Below are 24,426 nucleotides of genomic sequence, written 5' to 3' on the forward strand. Positions count from 1 at the left end.
CCGATTGGGATTGTGGGAGGTGTAGTTCGAGGGCCCGCGCGGCGCGCTGCGGCCTTCGTAGTGCGCCTGCGCCTTCCTGGAGGGAGGCGGGGCGACGGATGCGTGGCGGTGCCCTGGACCCGGCGGGCCGGGTCCCCTGCCGAGCGCGGTGAGTGTAGGCGGGGACCCCTGAAGTCGCAGGGGGTCGGGCGCGACGGCCCTCAGTAACTTGCTTTTTTTTTTTTTTTTAAATTTTTATTTATTTATGATAGTCACACAGAGAGAGAGAGAGAGAGGCAGAGACATAGGCAGAGGGAGAAGCAGGCTCCATGCACCGGGAGCCTGACGTGGGATTCGATCCCGGGTCTCCAGGATCGCGCCCTGGGCCAAAGGCAGGCGCCAAACCGCTGCGCCACCCAGGGATCCCCAGTAATTTGCTTTTGAGAAGGGACCGCGGAGTCGTTTCCTCGATCAGGACCTGGACAGCCTTTTCCGAGTTTGCAGGTGGGGCACCTGTGCAGAGGCCTCTAGCAAACCCAGGCTGGAAACCTAGTCTTAGGTCTGGTTAATTTAGCAACTACTTACTGAGCAGCTGGCTTAGCCAGGCGCTGGTAGGTAGGGTCTCCTCGCTTTTAAGCTCAGCCACTGCCATCGGTATTTCTTGTTTCCCCCTCTTGGACGGGGAGATACTTTCTATTTTTTAATTTTTTTTAAAGGACCAGGTGGGTCTTTTTTTTTTTTATTTAAAGATTTTATTTATTTATTGAGACAGAGAGAGAGAGAGAGGCAGAGACACAGGCAGAGGGAGAAGCAGGCTCCATGCAGGGAGCCCGACGTGGGACTTGATCCCGGGTCTACAGGATCACACCCCGGGCTGCAGGCGGCGCTAAACCCATGCGCCATCAGGACTGCCCGGGGAGATACTTTAAAAAAAAAAAAAAAAAAAGAAAAAGGCAGAAAATTGCTTTTCTATGTGTCTGCTTACCAGTAAAATAATGAGCACTTTTGTCAGCTTACTTTCTGCGCGAAGTGCCTTATGTTTAGTCTCTTTTTAAGTGTACTTTCATTTTACACGTGATGAAATAATGATTGCATCAAACACACTCAATTTTTTTTTTTTAAACACAGTGAACTTTTGTGAGAATTGCACAAGGTATGTAAGCCACCTGGCACAGTTCCTGGCGCATTAAGCAATGTATTTGATTATGACAGGGTCTCCTAAAAGGAGCCCAAAATAGGTACTAGCCTTTCTGAGCTTCTGAATTTACAGGCGGTATAGCAGTTTGCTGACTCCCATGTAGTTGCACAGAGAAAGATTTAAATACTGAGGCAGAGGGATTGCCTTATAATAAGCAAACAATGAACAAGCTAGCGTTTCTACCCGGCGTCTTAAACACAGCATAAAAGGGAGGGGGGGGGAAGCATGGACACAGCTTTAAAAACTGTTCATTATTTGTCTGACACTTTGCATTTTACAAAGCACTCATCACAAATCTCCTTTTAAGAAAAAGATTTTATTTATTTATTAGAAACACACAGAGAGAGGCAGAGACACAGGCAGAGGGAGAAGCAGGCTCCATGATGTGGACTCCATCCTGGGTCTCCAGGATCATGCCCTGGGCCCAAGGCGGCGCTAAACCGCCAAGCCACTGAGGCTGACCACAAATCTCCTTTTGTTTGCATTTTAGAAGCTTCTATACTTTAGCGCCATGTAGTCAAGTGCCTTTTGTAAGTTACTGGAACCTGAGTCCATTTCTCTCTTTCAGATAGTGTCCGTATTACAGTGTGACTCTGTACTTGTAGAAGGTGAATTGGAGTTGGCTGAATCATCCATCAGGAACTCTTGCGCTGCAAAATGCAAACTAGCTAACTGACTCAGGAAATTATTCTTCTCATGTATGTGAAATGTGGAGGTAGGCAGTTTCTGGGTATTGGTTCATCTACGAAGAGTTGCCACATTTGCTTTACCATTCTCTCTTTGTATGTACTTTTTTTTTTTTTGGAAGATTTTATTTTTATTTTTTTAAAGATTTTATTAAAAAAAAGATTTTATTTATTTATTCATGAGAGGCACACAGAGAGAGAGAGAGAGAGGCAGAGACACAGGCAGAGGGAGAAGCAGGCTCCATGCAAGGGAGCCCGACGTGGGACTCGATCCTAGGTCTCCAGGGTCATGCCCTGGGCCAAAGGTGGCACTAAACCGGTGAGCCACCTGGGCTGCCCAAGGTTATATTTTTAAATGATATTTTACGATCCCGGGGTCTTAGGATGGAGTCCCATTTCGGAATCACCACAGGGAGCCTGCTTCTCCCTCTCCCTGTTTCTCTGCCCCTCTCTGTGTCTCTTGTTAATAAATATCTTTAAAAAAAAAAAAAAAAAAACCTACACCCAATGTGGGGCTGGAACTCACAACCCTGAGATCAAGAGTCCCAGGCTCCACCAGCTGAGCCAGCCAGGCACCCCAAGGGCTCTATTTTAATCCATGTTATTCTTTTCTTCTCTTTCTGGTTCTGTGATAACTGCATAGAAGTTGATATATTGCCAAGAAGTTACCATAGTAACCAAAAATCACTTCCCCGAAGCTTGACTTAATGGTGCAGTCAGCATCCTAAGACTACATATTGTCCAGTGATGCTTGCAAATGGTAAATTCTGAAGCTACAGTTTATAGAACAATCATGTATATGTTTTCCTTTCTGGGTGCCATCTTTTTTATTACTTACCATTTTAATTTTTTTTAGTAGGCTCCATGCCCAATGTAGGGTTTGAATTCACGACCCTGACATTAAGAGCTGCATGCTCTACCACCTGAGACAGCCAGACACCCCTCTGGGTGCCATCCTAATTCATTTTTTAAACGATTTGCTGAAGAAAGAGTCTCATGCTGGGATGCCCAGGTGGCTCAGTTGGTTAAGAGTCTGCCTTCAAAAAAAAAGAGTCTGCCTTCAGCTCAGGTCATGATCCTGGGGTCCTGCACCAAGCCCCACCTCAGGCTCCCTGCTCAGGGGGAAGCCAACTTTTCCCTCTCCCTCTGCCCCCCCCCCCCTTCCTTGTGCTCTCTGTCTCAAATAAATAAATAAATAAATAAATAAATAAATAAATAAATTTTTTTTAAATAAACAAAATCTTTTTAAAAAAAGTTTGATATAAAGAGTTCAGCTTTTAAAGAAAGCAGTGGGTTAATTTATGTAACACAACAATACTCTAAAGTCTAGGAGTGTTAGGGAAAGTACAGTGGAAAAGAGAAGATTCACATCATTTGGATATTTTCTTCTGTTCTCTCTTCCCAGCAAGGTAACCCAGTTATCAGACCCTCCTGTATGGGTCTGTGGGACTTTGCCAGTGGTAAACTGCCCTCCCCCACCCAACTGATTTTCGTTTTTGGCATAGAATTAGTGTGATGAAAAAAAAAAAAAAAAAAGAATTAGTGTGATGATTTATTGTCACTTGAGCCTGAATTATCTGTATTTGACTGCTGCTGATTGATCCACAGCACTTTCTGTTACTTGAAATTGTAATGTATACACCTCCCCCTAATTGCAGGCCACTAAGGGGGGAACTAATGCACACTAGCTGTCTGGGAACCAAAATTTGAATTGTTTCTAACCCATATTACATTTACTGACCATGTTTATTGAAATCATTGCTTTACAGCACAGCTACTGTGTACTTTTCTCACCCTTCAGAATTTGTTTCCAGCTTTATTGAGGTCTAGTTGACAAAAATTGTAATATTTAAGGTGTATAGTTTGATAATTTGATATATGTATATATTGTGAAATAATCATATAGTCAAGCTAATTAACATATCCATGACCTCACATGGTTACTTTTTTTTTTAAAGATTTTATCTTAAGTATAGTCAGTCTAGATGTTTTTTTATTTTTTATTTTTTATTTATTTATTTTTTCAGTCTAGATGTTTTGATAAGTTAAAAAGACCAGCATATGGGGGGGGGGGGTAGCCTCCTTTCACTGCTTACTGGTTGTCAAAGATTTGAGCAACCAAACTAAACATTAAAACTGTCACCTAACATTCTTTGCTAGAGAATCATCCAAGATGCTTTATGGAGAGAGTAGGTTTTAAGGCAAATCGAATTCCAAAACACCTTTGTAATGAGATGTGAGGCTAGTTCTGTTTAAATTTTTTTTTTTTTTTTTTAAGATTTTACTTTTATGTATTCATGAGAGACACTCAAAGAGAGGCAGAGAGGTACGGAGGGAGAAGCAGGCTCCCTCCCGGGAGCCCAGTGCAGGACTCAATCCCAGGACCCCGGGATCACGACTGGAGCCAAAGGCAGACGCTCAACCACTGAGCCACCCAGGCACCCCACGGCTACTTCCGTTTAAAAAGCCCACTCTGAAAAAAAAAAAAAGATAAAATAAAAAGCCCACTCTGTAGGAATGCCCCTGAATGCCTCTTTCGTCTTAGGGTCTTCCAAAGACGCCTCAAGCTCTGATGAGGTGATACTACGTCATTTGATCCATGCTATTCTCAATAGAAGAGTACAGGAAATGAGCATATAAATCCAGTTTGTTACCCAAACTCCTTTTGAAGATGCCCTTCTTGATTATCATTTCTTGTATTAAATGAAATTAAAGAATCACATAATTTCTGTTCTGTACTTGACAGCGAGGTTTAATTACCTACTCTGGGGGATATCCACAGTGAGTGAATGGTTCTGTCCTTGTTCTTAGGAAATACATGTTGAAATATTTATGGTGGAAGGGATATGATGTCTGCAAATTACTCTCCAATGATTTAGAAACAAATGCATGTACAGAGCAAGGGAGAAAGAGAGCAAACAGTAAACCAGATGGAATGAAATAAATGTTAATTGGAAAATCTGGGTAAAGACTATTTGGAAAGTTTTTGTATTCTTGCAGCTATTCTGTGTTAGGCATTTTTAATTTTTTAAAAAGAATGTATTAATAATTGCCAAAAATGGGAAGGAACCAAGATGTCCTTCAGTAAGTGAATAAACTGTGGTTCATGCAATAAAATATTCGGTGATAAAAAGTAATTGAGCTATCAAGCTACGAGAAGACATTGAAGAACCTTAAATGCGTATTGCTCAGTGGAAGGAAACAATCTGAAAAGGCTCCATATATGATTCCAACTACATAAAACTATAGAAACGGTTTTGAAAAATGAATGGATTAAAAATAGGCAAAAGGGGGCGCCTGGGTGGCTCAGCGGTTGAGCGTCTGCCTTTGGCTCAGGGCGTGATCCCGGGGTCCTGGGATTGAGTCCTGCATCAGACTCCTCACAGGGATCCTGCTTCTCCCTCTGCCTGTGTCTCTGCCTCTCTCTGTGTCTCTCATGAATAAATAAATTCTGAAAAAAACAAAAAAACAAAAATAGGCAAAAGACTTGAATAGACATCTCTCCAAAGAAGATACACAATGGCCAACAAGTATATGAAGAGAAGCTCAGCACCACTGATCATTAGGGAAATGCAAATCAAAACCACAGTGAGCCAGCACCTCACACCCATTAGGATTCTGCTATCAGACAAAAGAAAAAAGTAGCAAGTGATGGCCAGGATGTGGAGAAGCTGGAACCCTTATGAGGACATAAAATGGTGGAAACATTTTTGATGGTCACAATTGGGAATTGTTACTGGCACCTAGTGGGTAGAGACCAGGGATGCTGCTTAACATCTTACACTGCCAAGTTTATCTGGCAAAGAATTCTCTGGCCAAGAATGTTGAAAATGCTGTTTCGGAGGCCCTGTGTGGACTATTCTTTCTCTCATTTCTCCTTTCCACTTACTTCTCCCTAAATCTGTGATGGTTCAAACAAGGACTAGCAGGATGTTGGAATTAAGTGCGACTGTGGAAATCTAGTCGTAGCATACTGAAAGAAAAATGACATGCCCAAGTCCACACAATTTGTGGCAGATTTTTCTGCCTAAGTCTGCAGATTTAATCAGCAGCGTTAGTGCAAGATTTCTCCTATAATCCTCTTTATCCAGACGGCAAACCTGGTTACATGCTGCAGAAGGGAAGACCTTGCTAGAGTTATCTGCATATTGCCTTGGCATATAGCTTTCTATAATTTCAATTCTGGGAGGAGTTTGTTTCAAAATGTGGTTAGTAGTACCAGACCTTCATTAAGTCATTTATTAGATTTTTAAGTGTATTATTTGTGTCCAAATCATCAGCTGGCAAATGTACTAAGAACAATAAGTCACTTCCCAGCAACACTCTTGGGAGCTTCTGATCCTGTGTCTCGCAGCCCCGGGGCAGGCCTGGGTCCTTTTCTTCGTTTTATAAAATAATTAGTGAAAAATGGACATTTCATTGATATATATATATATATATATATATATATATATATTTTTTTTTTTTTTTTTTTTAGAGGGCACAGAAGGGAGGGTTCCATTCAAAGCCACCAAGCAAATTTCCTGAATGTTGCCAGTAGACTTCTGTTCCCAGGCTCAGTGAGGTGGGCCTTGTACCTCCTTTCTTCTTCCTTCTTCCAGCCTTGGCTTATCTAAAATGTACTCTAAGTTTCATCGCTTCATGCAGAAAACAGGACTGAAGTTGCTACTCCACCCAGCCTTTCAAGGACCATTTATTACCTTCAACTGGGTGTCTTGTAAGAGTGTGTATGTGGGAGGGGAAATAGTGGTGTCTGTCTCATTCCCAATGCAAGTGGTTTATAAAGTAGATTACAATTACAAAACAATTCTTTTCTCTAGGTACAGGAGTAAAATTCTGGTAGTAGGAAAAATAAGATCTTTTTTCTCCACACCATTAACATAATAAAAATACATAAAGTAGCAATGACAATGTGTTTGTTTTTTTTTTTAAAGATTTCATTTATTCATTCATTCATGAAAGACACACACACAGAGAGGCAGAGACACAGGCAGAGGGAGAAGCAGGCTCCATGCCGGGAGCCCGATATGGGACTCCATCCCTGGTCTCCAGGATCTTGCCCTGGGCCAAAGGCAGGCACTACACCACTGAGCCATCCAGGGATCCCGCAATGACAATGTTCTTAATGAATTGTCCATTTAAAAAGCTGTGCTCAGCATAAGAATGTTTCACACAAACTTCAGGATCTTAATTACCTCTGAAAGTCTTAGGAGGGGGAGTCCAAGATTTTCATTTGAATCACTATAATAACAAAATTTAAAGTAATTTAAAGCGGGGAGAATCCAATAACTACGGGAGACTGGAAACATAAATTATGAGACATCCCTTGCTCTGCAACCTGTAAAAAGAATGAGCCAGATCTCTAGCCAGATCTCACAGCTGTGGAAAGGTGGCCAGTGTATTTTCTGAATAAATAAATTTTGCTAAATTATATTTAGTAAAGGATGAATCAGTTTGCACTCCAACCTATCCGGGGATGCCTGTTACTCTACATCATTGATATCACATTGGCTAAGTAATTGAAATGACAGACAATAGTGAGTGTTGTTGAGGAGAAATCAAAATGGTCACATATTGCTGATGAGAATGTAAAATGGACAACCTTTAAAAAACAGTTCGCAATTACTCAAAAGTTAAACAGGGCAGCCCTGGTGGCTCAGCGGTTTAGCACCTGCCTTCAGCCCAGGGCGTGATCCTGGAGACCTGGGATCGAGTCCCGCGTCGGGCTCCCTGCATGGAGCCTGCTTCTCCCTCTGCCTGTGTCTCTGCCTCTCTCTCTCTCTCTCTGTGTTTCTCATGAATAAATAAATAAAATATTTTTTAAAAAGTCAAACATAGAGTTGTCATGTGACTCAGCAATTGCCCTCCTGGGTATATATACCGAAGGGAACTGGCAATATACCTCCGCACAAAAACATACACACAACTATTCAAAGCAGCATTATTGGGCGTCTGGGTGGCTCAGTCCGTTAAGCATCTGCCTTCAGCCCAGGTCATGATTCCAGGGTCCTGGGATCGAGCCCCCCATCAGGCTCCCTGCTCAACAGAGAATCTGCTTCTCCCTCTCCTCCCCTGCTCATGCTTGCTGGCTCTTATTCTCTTTCTTTTTCTCAAATAAATAAATTTAAAACAAAAACTAAAGCAACATTGCTTATGATGGCCAAAAAGTAGAAAGAACCCACGTGCTCATCAACTGAAGAATGGATAAACAAAATGTGCCGTGTGCATACAACATATTATTATGTGAGAAGTATAAAGTACTGATTCACATCACAACATGGATGGACCTTGAAAATACGCTGAATGAAAGAAGCCAGATACTAAAGATGAGTAGTTGCTAGTAGACAGGATTCTCCTTTTGGAGTAATAAAAATGTTCTGGAATTAGGTAGTGGTTATTGTTGTATAAGCTTGTTAATATTGTAAAAAATCATGGAATTGTATTTCAGAGGTTGAATTTTATACTAATTCTGTCTCAATGAAAAATCAAGTGTTAATATTTTTATGTTATGAAATTGGAGTACTGGGGGATGCCTGGGTGGCTTAGCAGTTGAGCATCTGCCTTTGGCTCAGGGTGTGATCCTGGGGTCCTGGAATCAAGTCCCACATCGGGCTCCCTGCCTGGAGCCTGCTTCTCCCTCTGCCTATGTCTCTGCCTCTCTCTCTCTCTGTGTCTCTCATGAATAAACAAATCTTAAAAAAGAAAAAAGAAATTGGAGTACAGTTGGTATTTTGTATAGTTTAATACTCAGAAATTCAGAAATAATCTTACGGCAGGCATTAATTAAAATTGGAAATGTGATCGAGTGATTTAGACTTTGATTTAAAATTGAAATCTTACTAAATTTACATATATTATCAGCTTATCTAAGAGAATTTTAGCATCAACTTAGAAGTTTTGAAGGTATCAAAATAATTCTCCGAGAATTTTTTAAGTCCTAGATAATAAAAATATTAGGGAAAGAAAATAAACGTAGAAAACAAAATTTAGTCACAAGTGTTTTCATGTGTCTGTGGGATCAACTATCAACCAAGTCCCCTTAACAATAATGGTTGATGTTTACTAAGAAATAGGGTTGCCTGGGTGGTTCAGTTGGTGGAGCGTTCAGCTCTTGATTTTGGGGTTGTGAGTTTGAGCCCCATTTGGGCATCGAGATTACTTAAAAAAATATAAGCTGAGTTTTGAATGTGTAACTTTAATAAATTGAATATTAGTTTAAAAGGGCAAAATATACCTGAAAAACCTCCCCGCTCATCCCTGCTCTCCTCCTTTGCTGAGGGAGTGGTGGCAGTTGCTGTGTGTCCTTGTGGAGATAATTAACACATGAGAATGCCCTTGGGGCGCCTGGGTGGCACATTTGGTTAAGCATCTGACTCGATTTCAGCTTAGGTCATGATCTCAGGGTTGTGAGATGGAGCCTCAAGTGGGACTCTGCTCAGCAGGGAGTCAGCTTGAGATTCTCTCTCTGCCCCTCCCCAGCCCTACCTTCTCTTTCTCTCTCCACCCTTCCCTCCCTTCTCTACCTTTCAAAAAAAAAAAAAAAAAAAAAAAAAAAGAATGCCCTTTTACTCACACTTCTTTGATATATAAATGGAAGCATAGTATACATACATATCTTCCTTTATGTTTTTCACTTGACAAAATCTAGATAAATACCTTTTTTTTTTTTAGATTTTATTTATTTAGTCATGAGAGACAGGCAGAGACACAGGCAGAGGGAGAAGCAGGCTCCCTGTGGGGAACCTGATGCGGGACTCGATCCCGGAACCACGGGATCACACCCTGAGCCAAAGGCAGACGCTCAACCACTGAGCCACCCAGGCATCCCAAATCCCACCATTCTTTTGAAGAAAATAATAATTACGAAGGATTCCCAGGGTTTACTCTCACTTCTTCAAAATGATCTCTACCAACAGCCAACCCTGGATGGTGGTCTGGAAGGCTCTTCCAGTGGCAAGAAGATGCCACTGTGGTCATGGCTCTCAGTGTCCCAGGAGGGCCACTTGAAAACTGGCACAAATTTTGGGAGGAGATAATAGATGTTAAGGGCCGAATTGCTTTCCCCCCTCCCCAAATTTGTTGCTGAACTCCTAACCTCCCAGTACTTCAGAATGTAGGAAATAGGAAATTGGGCCTTTAAAGGAGCAATTAAGTTAAAATAAGGCCATTGGGGTGCCCCCAATCCAGTCTGTCCTTAAGAGAGGAGGAAATCTGGACCCATGAGGGGACACCAGCAATGCACGTGCACAAAGGAAAGGCTATGTGAGCACACAGTGAGAAGGCGGGCTCAGAAGCCTTCATCTTGAACTTCCAGCCTTCAGAACCCTGAGAGTAATTCCTGGGTAAACCCCAGCCTGTGCTATTTTGTTACAGGAGCCTGAGCAGACAAATACGGGTTGTGTGATCCTCAGTGGACTCCAGGAATTTGTATTAGCCACATCATTGCCCCCCAGATGGAAAACTCTAAAGGCAAGTGCAGGCTTTTGCATCCTCAGTCTCCTCTTGCTGGACCTGTCCTACAGATCTCGCTTCTGGCTGCCGCTGCCTCCTCTCCACCAGGACTCTCATACCACCTGGAATGTCTGCATTGGGGGGGTGGGGGGCACACTTAGGGCCCAGAAGGAATTGATTTAAGATCTTGGGCTTTCAGGCAGCCCTAGTGGTGCAGTGGTTTAGCGCCTTCAGCCTGGGGTGTGATCCTGGAGACCTGGGATTGAGTCCCACATCAGGCTCCCTGCATGGCGCCTGCTTCTCCCTCTGCCTGTGTCTCTGCCTCTCTCTCCCCCTATGTCTATCATGAATAAATAAAATCTTAAAAAAAAAAATCTTGCGCTTTCTGGCTTGCCGAAAGGTGTGGGATGGGGTGGTGGTATCTATTTCTAACTTGGCCTCTAGGAAGAAGGAACCAGAGCTCATTCCCTGTTCCTTTGGATACCCTTCTCCTAGTCTTGGTGGCATCCCTCTCTTCTGGGCCCCCAGCTGCACCATCTGTCCATTTTCAGGCTCCTTTTTGGTCCTGTCTTTCACTTGATTGTTAAGTGTGCACTCTGATTACCTAAATCATCTACACTCTCCTACCCACTCAGTTCCAGGGCCAAAGCTCTGTCTCTAAGCTAATGACTAACCTAGGAGTGGTATTAGGGTAGGCAGGTCATGAATCCCTAAAGGTTCAAAGCAGTCCGACCTCCCTCTAAACAATATTGACTCATTTTGCAAAACGAGGTCACACCTTGCACACACATCCCGAATCTTAGGGTGCTGCAAACACCCTCAGGGCACCAAACAAAGGCACAGTTGAAAGGCTGATGTGAAAAAAGAAAAAGGCTGATTTGCTGTGGATGCTGAGAAAGCAAGATAAATCTTTTATAAAGCTGAGGGAGTTTTCAATACTTGGCTTTCAACAAAAGTGAAGGATAATAGATTTGTCAGCTAAATATTTAAAATGATTTTTCGTTGGTATGCCTGAGTGGCTCAGTGGTTGAGCGCCTGCCTTTGGCCCAGGGCATGATCCTGGAGTTCTGGGATGAGTCCCATGAGCATTTGTGCTCCCTGCATGGATCCTGCTTCTCTATGTCTCTGCTTCTCTCTCTGTGTCTCTCATGAATAAATAAATAAAATCTTTTAAAAAAATGATTTTTCGTGATCTTGTTTTGTTTTCGCACATAACCGAAGCAGTCAGGGGACTGAAGGATACTATAACAAAACTATTTTTTTTCCTGTAAAAGTTTGTAGTGGCACATAAAAATTTAAAGTGCAGTTTGACTCTGGGTGTGCACAAATACTTCAATTCATGAACCTTAAAAAAAATCGATTTGGAATACTGAGATCTTCATTCTTTTATTGCAATGCTCAGGATACAGGCAGGGCTCAGGAGTTAGCATTTGCACTAAGTTGACCCATGAGAATTGCCAGGTTAACAGATGGAGGATTGAGGATTAGGAGTGCAGTTCAGAGGGACAGTCCTTTTTTTTTTTTTTTTTTTAAGATTATTACTTGTTTATTTGAGAGAGAGAGAAAGAGCACAAGCAGAGGAGAGAGACAGAGGCAGAGAGAGAAGCAGACTCCCCGCTGAGCAGGGAGCCCTATGTGACTTGATTTGGGGCCAATCCTAGGACCTTGAGATCACCTGAGTCGAAGGCCGATGCTTAACTCACTGAGCCACCCAGGTGCCCCCAGATAGACTTTTTTTTTAAACTTATTTATTTTAATGGTTTATTTTTTTTTAAAATATTTTATTTATTCATGAGAGACAGAGTGGCAGAGACACACAGGCAGAGGGAGAAGCAGGCTCCATGCAGGGAGCCCAACGTGGGACTTGATCCTGGGTCTCCAGGATCATGCCCTGGGCCACCTGGGCTGCCCCCGATAGACAGACTTTAATATTTCTGTCACAAAGCAGGGATGTTCTGTCTATATTCATTTAAGTGACTTCATAATCTGAGGTATTTTATTATTACTTTCAAATTTTATTGATTTATTATTATTTTTTTAAATTTTATTTTTTAAAGTAAGCTCTACACTCAATGTGGGACTTGAACCTGGGACCCTGAGGTCAAGTCACATGCTCCACTAACTGAGCCAGCTGGGCACCCCCTGAATGTGAAGTATTTTAAATGTATTTTATAACATCAGATTAAAAGTAACCTTAATGTACTTAAAAAACTGTGAATTAATGTTTTTATAGTGACAGAGCTATAGCTTTGTTTTGGGACATAGTTGTATGACTATAATTCATATGTCACACAGTTCACCCACTTAAAATGTACAGTTGAGGGCAGCCCCGTGGCTCAGTGGTTTAGCGCCGCCTTCAGCCCAGGGTGTGATCCTGGGGACCCAGGGTCAAGTCCCACGACGGGCTCCCTGCAGGGAGCCTGCTTCTCCCTCTGCCTGTGTCTCTGCCTGTCTCTCATGAATAAATAAAATCTTAAAAAAAATGTACAGTTGAGTGGGTTTAGATACGTCCATGGGGTCATGCAACCATCTCCACGATCAATTCTAGAACATTCTCATTACCTAACATAAACCCTGCACCCCTTAGGCATCATCCTCAAAATATTATCTACCCCCACAGCCCTGGGCAACTACTAATCTATTCTGTGTCCATGTAGATTTGCCTGTTCTGGACATTCCATATCAGTGAACTATAAATGTGGTCATATGTGACTGGATTCTTTCATTCAGCATGTTTCAAGGTTTATCCATGTTATAGAATGTATCAGGCGCTTCATTTCCTTTAATGGTAATACTCCGCTGTATGGATTGACCACATTTTCTTTATTGATTCATTAGCAGATGGACATTTGGATTGTTCCTACTTACGAGTTAATTTAAAAATGTTAATTAGTAATTGGCTCCAGGGGTGCCTGGCTGGTTTGGTTGGAAGAGCGTGTGACTCTTGATCTCAGGGTAGGGAGTTTGAGCCCCACAATGGATGCAGAGATTACTTAGACAAATATTTTAAAAAATTAAGAAAACCAATTGGCTCCAGATAAAGGAAAATAGCCACATGTTGTGGTAAATAAAAGGCTGAGAAAGAATGGCTATCAGAGACTCTCCCCTAAATAGTAGTGGAGGAGGCAAAAATTTATGTATTACACAGGTAAACAAGCAGCAGCTCAGGACGCCTGGGTGGCTCAGTGGTTGAGTGTCTGCCTTTGGTTCAGGTCGTGATCCTGGGGTCCTGGGATTGAGTCCCGCATCAGGCTCCCTGTGGGGAGCCTGCTTCTCCCTCTGCCTGTGTCTCCGCCTTTCTTTGTGGGTCTCTCATGAAGAAATAAATAAAATCCTAAAAAAAAAAAAACAGCTCAGGGACAGAGGCCAAGAGGTGCCATCGGAATTAACAGGAACATGAACTCAAAACCAGAACGACTGGGATTTTATGAATCTTCCTGAACTACTTGAGCTGCACTGGTCACTTGAACTATGGGGTCAGGCCTTTGACACCTGGGGGCTGCTGGGCATGGGTGTCCCCTCAGTGTGTGTGGGGCATCTACTACTGTAGGAGAGGCAGTTTCACTCTCCAGCAGCATGAGGCCATATTCCTGTTCTCCCTTGAACCTGGGCTGTGAGAGCTGGGGGGTGGGGGTGGGGGTGGTACCTAAACTTAGCCAACTGGATCATCCTGCCCGGGGCTTTAAGCCTGGATCAGTGACCCAGAGACACAGGTGGTCAGAGTTTTGGTGGGGACACAGCAGATGGAATGCCCACTGGCAGTGGGGCTCATGGAGGCGGATGTGGCCATGGCAGCAGTGTCCTTGACATTCTCCTCCTGGGGCAAGATTTTGGCTGTGGTTCTGTTCCCTTAGCATGAGAAAGAATAGCCAAGGGAACTGTGGTGAAAAAAATAATGAGGCTCTAGCAGCTGTATCATTATTAAACTTTATTATGATTAAATACGATGTTGTACTTGAGTTATTTAAGAAATCTATAGTTAAAAAGAGTAAAAAATTCGAGGAGGAACATTTAGAGGTCATGAAGTTTCTCTTAGAAACTGTAACACTCTTCTTCAGAACACTTGGCTTGTTTTGGGACTCACAGCTGAATTCTTTGATTTGTTATGACCAACAGCACGGATTAACAGTTGGACCTCCACCTGCCTCTGCCCAATCTTTCTCCCTGACAACAGGGTGTGACCAAGGGCTGATGTTTTATTCCTGTGTACATACATAAACATCTATAATAAAAGATACATGTCCATATTTATTACATTAACCTCATCTTTGCCTTTTTATTTTTAAAAGATTTTATTTATTTACTATGAGAGAGAGAGAGACAGGCAGAGGGAGAAACAGGTTCCATGCAGGGAGCCTGACATGGGACCTGATCCTGGGTCTCCAGGATCACACCCTCGGGTAAAGGCGGCGCTAAACCGCTGAGCCACCCGGGCTGCCCAAAGATTTTTATTTATTTATTCATGAGAGACACAGAAAGAGGCAGACACACGGGCAGAGGGAAAAGCAGGTTCCCTGTGGGGAATCTGATGCGGGACTTGATCTCAGGACCCCGGGATCACGACCTGAGCCAAAGGCAGATAGATGCTCAACCACTGAGCCAGTCAGGCATCCCGTCTGCCTTTTTTGCATGGACTTTTTCATAACTTAAATGACCTTTTCTCTATCATTATAAACTAATGGCTGCTCATATACTCATCATGTCCAAATAATATTGTTTACTGGGACTAGACAGTAGGACACCCTTGAAGCAGATTCCCTTGTTCTTTCAATTATCATCCCTATTTTCAAATGTTTTTTGGTTTCTGGCAACCAGATATATATTTTCTGATTTTTCTAATTTGCATGCAGGTACTATTAGCCTCTACTTTTTTTTCCCCAAGATTTTATTTTTAATCTTTACACCCAATGTGGGGCTCAAAGTCACAACCCTGAGATTAAGAGTTGTATACTCCACTGACTGAGCCAGCCAGGTGTCCCTTTTAGCCTCTACTTATATTACACATTTTTCGTTAGATGTTTTAACTTTCTGTAAACGTCATAGGACGTTAGGCATGTAAGTAATAGGTACTAAATGTCGAGTGAACTCTCCTGAACAAACGATCAGTTGTTTTTACAGCAAAGGGACCCATGTGAAACGATGCAAATCACTTGCATCAGAGGCAGTGATTAGGAGGTTAGTGAAGGTGGCTCTCCTCTTAACTCCCTACTCTTTCCTTTTGTAAGGCTAGAATTTACATCTTCTGTATAAAATGACTGCTCTGCTGTTAGGTCTTGAGTTTGAACTCCACAGGAGATTTGAACAGGGTCTCTGGATATCCTTTCAGTAAGGTACACTCCTGTTGGGCAGGCAGAGCTTAGGTCACATCAGCTTGGAGGCTGCCCAGGAGTCTAAGGATAGCTGGCTGCCTTAGGGCTGCTGGGCCATTCCTTGTTCACTCTGCTACAGGAGAAGAGAAATGTGGTACCAAGCTTGGGGTCATGTACATGTGCCTACTATGTCAACCCAGATCTCCCAGGTCCAGGATTGCATATCCAGATTGGAAATGAATGGCCAGAGCGGAAAACACACACAGTGCCATTATACTCTTTATTAGTCTGGGTAGATTGCTTTCCACTTGCTCTCACTCCTCCCAAACATACTTACCATACTTCCAATATTCTATTTATCACCATTCTCAATTTTATGTTCAAGATATATTTGTTGAAGTCATACTAAATTACCATAGCTTTCGTAACTGGGAAGAACTATGAAATAAATGCTGACGTCTGAGTGCCTACTCTATGCTAAGCATGGTTTTTGGCATTTCACACACATTAACATAATTATCAAGACAACCGTAACAGGTATTTGCCTACCTTAGTAGATGGGGAGACAGAGACAAAGAGAATGAGTAACATGCCCTAGTCCTATGTTTGAATCTAGATGCCACCAAAACTCTCTTTAACCTTCTAGTAGTTACCAGAGTATGAATGTTGATAATCTGTAGAATCACTGTGAAGCTAAAATCTGGGTAGTAAAGAAACTGTCAATAATCAGAGGGATGTTTAATAATATTTCAAAGCAGAAAGTACACTATCCCTCAGAGCTGAGAGCTACACACAAATTTTATGACACTAAATTATGCTTAGTCTCAATTCAAACCAGTACAGATACATAATACAGGGCAAAGATATTAACTTAGTAGTCTTGTTGGTTAACTCTTCAAATACTAGAGAACATATAACTACAAAAAATAGAGGTGGTTAACATTAAGAAGGACAAAGAGCTTTGGTATCTTATCTGGCTGAAAGTGAAAGGAATTCTGAATGACCAACTTGATTTTGAACAAGAAGGTCTGGAACAGGTAAACCCTGAAAGACCACTGGAAGGGACACACACAGGTCTTAGATAGGCTGCACCAGTCTTGTTTTTAACAAATCTCTGTTCATTAAAAAAAAAAAAAAAAAAAAAAAATGGCCAGAGGTGAAGGTGAGGGCCTCTTTTTTAGCAGCTGTTCTTCTCAGCTGAGTCCATGATAAAACTCACCATGCAAATAGCTTTTGTTCAGACTTTGTTCAGAATTGGCCCTATTCCCGAATTGGGAGGTTTCAATCCTCTGTGACCCAACGGATCTTGCCATTTTCTCCAAGCCTTATAGCTCCACTGGCTACCAGCTGGAGGGCTGCGGGAAATATTTTATGCTCTGCTAATTTCACTCTTTCCGACAGAGTTGCAACAGTGTCACCTCTCTTCACTGGAACAGATTCTTGTAAAATAATTTGTCCAGCATCTACATCTTCCTGGAGAGGGAAGCAGAAATTTTGAACATTACTTTCTAGCTAGTACATATACATACTAATAATATTTTGTTAGAAAGAGACATACTCACAGCTACAAAGTGCACAGTACACCCAGTGACTGTGACCCCAGCTTCCAGGGCTTGCTCATGGGCATTTGAACCCTTAAAAGAAGGGAGCAAGGAGGGGTGGATGTTGAGCATCTTCCCTGGAAATTAATAAAAACACAGTGGTCAGAATTTTAAAATCCTGTGTACTCTACCCAAGGAATGTTTTTCTGTCTAGAATCAGGAGTCAGGAGGAGCAGGATTTCTCTGGGATGGGTGTTTCTTTGTAAAAGACAGAAATGAAGTAAAGGGAATATAGGTTTTCATCCAAGAGGCCGGAGCAGCAAGTTCCTGTCTTTCACAACTGAAGACACATGCAATGACTCTGAATAGGTGCTTGCAGGGACTGAAAGTTGGATGAGAGGGGGATCAACTGTGGATCACAGAGCTCTCAAAGAAAATTTGGCTTGTCACTAGTACATCCTATTAGGGAGTGACAGGAGATTCTCGCACGGTGTCTATGTGCTTGACTTCGAACTATGAAGTGGCATGTCCACTGGCAAGATACTAGTTAGTTCTGTGTGCATTGCCAGTTTTATATTATCCATAAGTATTCTATCTAACCATGTTCACTTAAGAAAAAAACATAAACTCTTTGGAAAGAGAATCATTTATCACCGAAACATGTGCACAAAAAGGGACAATAGGATGTAGTCAAAATTTTAGTGGAAAGGGCAGGAACACGGGCAGCCCAGGTGGCTCAGCAGTTTAGCGCCGCCTTCAGCCCAGGGCGTGATCCTGGAGACCTAGGATCGAGTCCCATGTCAGGCTCCCTGCATGGAGCCTGCTTCTCCCTCTGCCTGTGTCTGTGCCCCTCTCCCCTCTCTCTCTCTCTGACTAAATAAAATCTTAAAGGAAGACAGAAAGAAAAGGCAATTAATACAAGGCATGTTTTCCAGAGAAATAATGCCTTCCTTGCCATGTGTGCTATGGTCTACACTTCCTAAGGAAAAGATAGACTCTTCATTTTGGGATTCAAGGAATCACTTTCTTTTGCTTCTAAACAAGTAAAAATGTATCTTCTGAATATGAAATATTAGTAATGTGAGTAACCTAGCTGTATTAGAGAAAACGATTAACTACAGTAGGCCAAAGAAAACTGATAAAAAGAGCAGGATAATTAATGATCATTGGGTCATCCTCTGAGCTGAGGAAAGGAAATTAAATTATGACCTGTGTTAAAATGGCCCAATAAATATTTAATTGGTATTATTTGGGAAGCTAACGACCCTGTAGCCTGCATTCAGTTGATTTCTCAATGTGGTGTCCATAATTTTTGCTTACCATCCCATTTTCTGACAAAGGGCCCAGATAAAATTCTCATGAATCCTGCAAGACAGACTATGTCTGTGGAATACTCTTCAAGGACTTGGTCAATGGCAGTGTCAAATTCTACACGACTTTTATATAATTTATGGTTGATTACCTGTAATAGAAAAAGATAAGCACAATCTTTTCAATGAATTACCAAAAATGATTTAAAACTCAATCTGTACATTGACTGTACCTTCCTTCTTTCTCATGAAGACACACCTGATAAAAGGAATTAAACATGGGAAGGATGAAGTAGAAAAGCAAGCCTAGCATATACCCCAATCCAGAAATCCAAAAAATAAGTTGTCCTACAGACGGAGGTCTTGTTGGAGGGAGGGTGGGAGGTTTGAATTTATTTTTTATTATTATTTATTTTTTATTTTTTGGAGGTTTGAGATTTATTTATTTATTTATTTGTTTGTTTGTTTGTTTGTTTGAGTTTAAATACAATCTGCAGGGCAGCTCCGGTGGCTCAGCGGTTTAGTGCCGCCTTGAGCCCAGAGCATGATCCTAGAGACCCAGGATCGAGTCCCATGTGGGGCTCCCTGCATGGAGCCTGTTTCTCCCTCTGCCTGTGTCTCTGCGTCTCTCATGAATAACCAAATAAAATCTTAAAAAAAATTTTAATAAATAAATACATACATATACACATACACACACACATACAATCTGCAGGAAAGACACTTTTCAAAATAACTCACTCTGGTGGGAATTCCAGCTCTTTCTGCTTTATCTAAACCAGCCACTGCAGCTTTGTTGGAGATAACAACAACAATGTGTGCACAGCTACTGGGCTCCCTAGTACTGTCTATAAGAGCTTGCAGGTTTGATCCTGAAAGAGAGAGAAACATATTCGTAAGTTCACGTTTCTTAAAAAAAAACAAAAAAAAGTTCTATTTTGCATAGTAAATGGTCAAGATTTCTGAACAAATGTCTTAGAAAAGACTGGCAAAACATGTGAAGCTTTTAAATTTCCTTTCTCTCGGGATAATGGATTAACAGCTTATTAAAATGTAGGCACTCCTGGTTTGAGGGTATGTAATTGGCTCCTGCAAAATCATATCTCATGACCAAGAAGAGTAAGTATATAACATGATTTAAAAACTGACTGGATGGGGGGTATCCCTGGATGGCTCAGCGGTTTACCACCGCCTTCAGCCTAGGGTGTGATCCCGGAAACCCGGGATCGAGCCCCACGTCAGGTTCCCTGCATGAAGCCTGCTTCTCCCTCTGCCTGTGTCTCTGTGCCTCTCTCTGTGTGTGTGTCTCTCATAAATAAATAAATAAAACCTTAAAAAAAAAACTGACTGGAGGCTCAGTATGCCTTTGGCTCAAGTCACAACCGAGTCAGGCTCCCTGCTTAGCAGGGAGTCTGCTTCTCCCTCTGCCCCTGCCCTCTCATGCTCTCTCAAAGAAATAAATAGTATCTTAAAACAAAAAAAACCTGACTAGAGAGGAAGAGGCAGCTTAATTAACAACAACAAAAATCAACTCTTATTTTTTTTAATTTTTTGCTTTTCTCTCAAAATTTTTATTTTTTATTCTTCATTTTTTTGTTATTCATTTTTAAAATTTATTTTATTTAAAAAAATTTTTAAAGATTTTATTTATTTATTCATGAGAGACACAGAGCGAGAGGGAGACAGAGGCAGAGACACAGGCAGAGGGAGAAGCAGGATCCATGCAGGGAGCCTGACGTGGGACTTGATCCTGATCCCGGGTCCCCAGGATTATGTGCCGGGCCGAAGGTGGCGTTAAACCGCTGAGCCACCTGGGTTGCCCCATTTTTAAAATTTAAATTCAATTAATTGACATATAGTATAAGTTTCAGAGGTAGAGGTCAGTGATTCATTGGTCTTACATAACACCCAATGCTCGTTACATCACATGCCCTCCTTAATGCCCATCACTTAGTTATCTTACCCCCACCCCCACTCTCTTTTCTAAGATTTTATTTTTTAAAGCAATCTCTATACCCAAGGTGGGGCTTGAACTTCCAACCCTGAGATCAAAAGCCACATGCTTTACTGAGTTAGCTAGGTACCCTGAAAAATCAACCCTCTTAAGAAGAAAGCACTATGACCCTTATAATAGCTTCTTTGCTTTACCATCAACTTGGGCCCAAAGTATATTGAAACTTTAACATAGACTTGGAAAGCAATTACACTTCCAGGAATATATCCTAAAGGAATAATCAGATATACACCTAGAAATGTACTGCATATTTTACAAAAATGTTCACAACAATGTTACTTACAATAGTGGGAAAAATAAACATGCTATCTCCATCTCTTAAGAGAATATGATGCTCTTATTTTACCCCCCCATCCACAAGGCAACCATAAATTTCATATTATTATTAAAAAAACCCTCAGCTGTTTTAAGACTTTTCAACTAGAAAGCTAGGATACAAAAATTGGATTTTCTGTTTTTTTTCTGGTTTCTGTTTCTTCAAGTGTCTTCCTGATACCCTCTTCTCTTCTTTAGGTATCTCAGAAGACCCCCAAAAGTAGAAAGACTGAGGACACAGAATAACACTTCTTACTGACCCCCTGCTCTGCTCTCCTGACGGTGTCCTCACAATCTGAAGGAGGCTGGGGAGAAGGGAGAAGGAAAGGGCATTTCTACAGCCTCATAGTAAAGAAGAAGGCACATCTCACCTGTTCCAGATATTAAGACAGCCACTCTTGCCTTTTTTGGTTGAACAGAGAAATGATTTTTCAGGGTGCCATTCCCCAATACTGACCCATTTATTTGCATAGTTTCTATCAGATGCCTGACTTTCACACGAGGAGAACCTGCATTTCAAACACACCCAACAAATAAGAATGGAACAACGGTGAATTAACAGTAATAATGGAAAAAAAAGTATTTTATGAGAACCTGAGAATACTTTATTCTGAAAATAAGATATACAAGGACTAAAACGAAGAACAGGCTTTACCACTTAATTTTACTCACTCATAAAAACTTCCTGATAGAGAACATGTATAAATACATACTTCCACTAAAAGCCACAGGACGGCACTATCTCCTGGCCTCAGGAAAGGCATGTGACCCAAGCGGGGCCATTCAAGGATTTGATACGAGAAGATGTGGAGGACGAGAGGGCCTCTCTTTCCTATTGCAACATGAGCTCAAGGATGTGGACTCAAGACATCCTGGCATTTGGAGAACTGGCCTGAAAATGAAACCTATACAATAAAGGAACGAAAGGCAGACGCAGACATAATTGGCAAGCCAGCATCTCTGTTCACTAATTTGAGTTAGCCACGCTGCTAACTTCTAGTACTTCTAACAGAGTCCTAAGTATACACAGCACTTGTCAGGGTGCTCCCTTCACTACTCCCTGAATTGAGCTGAATTACAAAGTAGAGTCTGAGACCAGGTCCTGCTCATAGGAAGATGACTCTGGGAAGTGATCCTAGGAAACCAGAGTAAGGATCTGGGAAGAGTGATATGGAGAGCCAAATACAAGAGTGTGTTATTAAACTGGTCACCCCAGTGGGCAACTGGGCTTGATTCCACTGGGACTTTAAAAAAAAAACCCATGAAGACCCTGTCTCAGAACTGTTCCCTTCTGTCCCTAAAGTGGGTATTTATTCACTCTATTGGTTAAGGCTTGTCCTGTGAGGTGTAGTTGTGCATACGTGACGACTACACAGAGGTGTCAGAGCCCGAAGGCAGAAATAAAGAGAAATGTGGTGTTACGAGCTGGGGTTGTTGTCATATTATAGCTGTGTAAAGGCAGCTGCTATAGCCATAGCTAGAATAAAAGGTGGGCACAGCTGCAGAGGCAGGGCAGAGTTATAGTTCAGGTTATATACCTAAGAGCAACTACACAAGGAGCAATTACCTTCAGGACATGCCACCACTTTGCCAATCACCCAGGCTTCTTCCTTGTGCTGCTTAATATCCTTCAGAATCTGCTCCGTCAGATCCTTTGATACCACGAGGGCAGCCCCAACTCCACAGTTAAATGTTCTCGCCATCTCTTCTTCAGAGAGGTGTCCTTCCTGCTGTAGCCATGAAAAGATCCTGGGGATCCTCCAGCTTTGGGCATCTGAAAACAGGCAAGAATTGTCTGATTAACCTATTGTCTCTATAACGTATGCACATATATAAAGCTGTGGAGATTACAAGCAGTACTGCTACTTTATATAAGGTAAAACTATACGTTGCCCTTTCACAATTTTGGGGGAGGGGGGATTCACCTGTACCGCAGATATCAAGAACATTTTTGCCGACACACTTGGCCAGTATTCACTATTAAGTGAGGTCTTGTACTGCATCAAGTAACTAGATTCTTAGGAATTCCCTAATAGGGAATTGTTACCAGCTGAATTCCAGTAAAAGTTTGAGAATGTTAAGCTGGGTCTTAGCAATAACAAAATGCACTCTAGGTGTGATGCAAAACTAGGTGGCTTATGTTACAGACTTAGAGGAAACGTATCCACTATTTTAAAAAAGTCATACAATTTATAAAAGGTTAAAATCAAAATATGCCCGACCATATTTACTTTATTTTTTTAAAAGGTTTTATTTATTTGAGAAAGAGAGAGGACATGATGGTGGTGGTAGTTGTGGTGGGTGGGGGGGGACCACAGAGAGACAAGCAGACTCCCCATTGAGCACGGAGCCCAAAACAGGGCTTAATCCTAGGCCGTGAGATCACAACCTAAGCCAAAATCAAGAGTCAGACTTTTTAACTGACTGAGCCACCACTTCTTAATGTATTTACTTTAAAATTTAGATTTAGGTCTGTTATAATACAACCAAAAACTTTAATAAAATTTTTAAAGGTAAAGGCATAAACACAACACACATTTATACTTGGATAGTTCTTTGGAATCTATAAGTTACGGGATCTGAATTGGAAAATAATTAAATATTTACTTATGCTCATAAAATAGGGAAGCCACTGTGAACCTAGATTTTTAAAAGAAATTATTAAATTTTTAAAAGAAAAATTATTAAAAATTATTAATTTTTAAAAGAAATTATTTTATTATTTATTATTTTATTATTTGTTTTTTTAAAGATTTATTTATTCATGAGACACACACACACACACACAGACACACACACACAGAGGCAGAGACACAGGCAGAGGGAGAAGTAGGCTCCATGCAGGGAGCCTGATGGGGAACTTGAACCTGGGAATCCAGGATCATGCCCTGAGCCAAAGGCAGGCACTCACCTCTGAGCCACCTTCAGAGGGTCCCTGAGCCTAGATTTTTAGAGAGAAAAAAGAGAGAGAGAGAGAGAAACAGGCAGAGGGAGAAGCAGGCTCTATGCAGGGAGCCCGACGCGGGATTCGATCCCAGGTCTCCAGGATCACGCCCTGGGTAGAAGGCGGTGCTAAACTGCTAAGCCACCGGGGCTGCCCTTATAATTGTTTTTATTTGTGTCTTTTCATGTCTTGTTAAGAGAAAGTCGAACTTTGAATCTCCCAGTCCCCCAGTTTTCTTTGGAGATAAAATAGCAAAGAACCAAATAAAATTACTTAAAAAAAAAAAAAAAAAAAAAAAAGTAGTAGGGTTCATAGTAGGGTTAATGATCAGTTTCCCTTATAAACTTGGTATATTTGCTGGATAGTTGTTTCCTTTTTTTTTTTTTTTTTTAAGATTTTATTTATTCATGAGAGAGAGAGAGAGAGAGGCAGAGACACAGGCAGAGGGAGAAGGAGGCTCCATGCAAGAGCCTGATGTGGGACTCGATCCTGGGACTCCAGGATCAGGCCCTAGGCCAAAGGCAGGCACTAAACCGCTGAGCCACCCAGGGATCCCCAAAGATAGTTGTTTCTTTATTTTTATTTATTTTTTAAAGTAAACTCCACCCTCAACATGAGCCTTGAATAAACTCACACCCCACGATCAAGAGTCAGGTACTCTACTGTCTGAGCCAGCCAA

At 41.7% G+C, this 24,426-nt stretch overlaps 1 protein-coding gene and 1 long non-coding RNA gene across 3 annotated transcripts in view; one reads left to right on the forward strand and one right to left on the reverse strand.

Annotated features, from left to right (window-relative positions):
• The first annotated feature begins 22 nt into the window (after nt 1–22).
• Nucleotides 23–23,097, forward strand: LOC111093504. The gene is made up of 3 exons (XR_005382304.1): nt 23–148; nt 1,746–1,892; nt 21,002–23,097. It is a non-coding gene; the product is annotated as an uncharacterized LOC111093504 (long non-coding RNA).
• Nucleotides 15,885–24,426, reverse strand: part of GART (phosphoribosylglycinamide formyltransferase, phosphoribosylglycinamide synthetase, phosphoribosylaminoimidazole synthetase) — a 31,866-nt gene continuing 23,324 nt past the window's right edge. For both annotated transcript variants that reach the window (XM_038581390.1, XM_038581389.1), the window contains exons 17-22: nt 22,371–22,577; nt 21,175–21,312; nt 19,216–19,346; nt 18,485–18,626; nt 17,186–17,301; nt 15,885–17,096 (exon numbers count right to left, since the gene is read on the reverse strand). In XM_038581390.1, coding sequence (XP_038437318.1) covers nt 16,905–17,096; nt 17,186–17,301; nt 18,485–18,626; nt 19,216–19,346; nt 21,175–21,312; nt 22,371–22,577 — 926 coding nt within the window. In that variant the 3' untranslated portion in view covers nt 15,885–16,904. The remainder of the gene's footprint in view (nt 17,097–17,185; nt 17,302–18,484; nt 18,627–19,215; nt 19,347–21,174; nt 21,313–22,370; nt 22,578–24,426) is intronic.

Source organism: Canis lupus, chromosome 31 (assembly GCF_011100685.1).
Source record: "Canis lupus familiaris isolate Mischka breed German Shepherd chromosome 31, alternate assembly UU_Cfam_GSD_1.0, whole genome shotgun sequence".
Taxonomy (NCBI): Eukaryota; Metazoa; Chordata; class Mammalia; order Carnivora; family Canidae; genus Canis; species Canis lupus.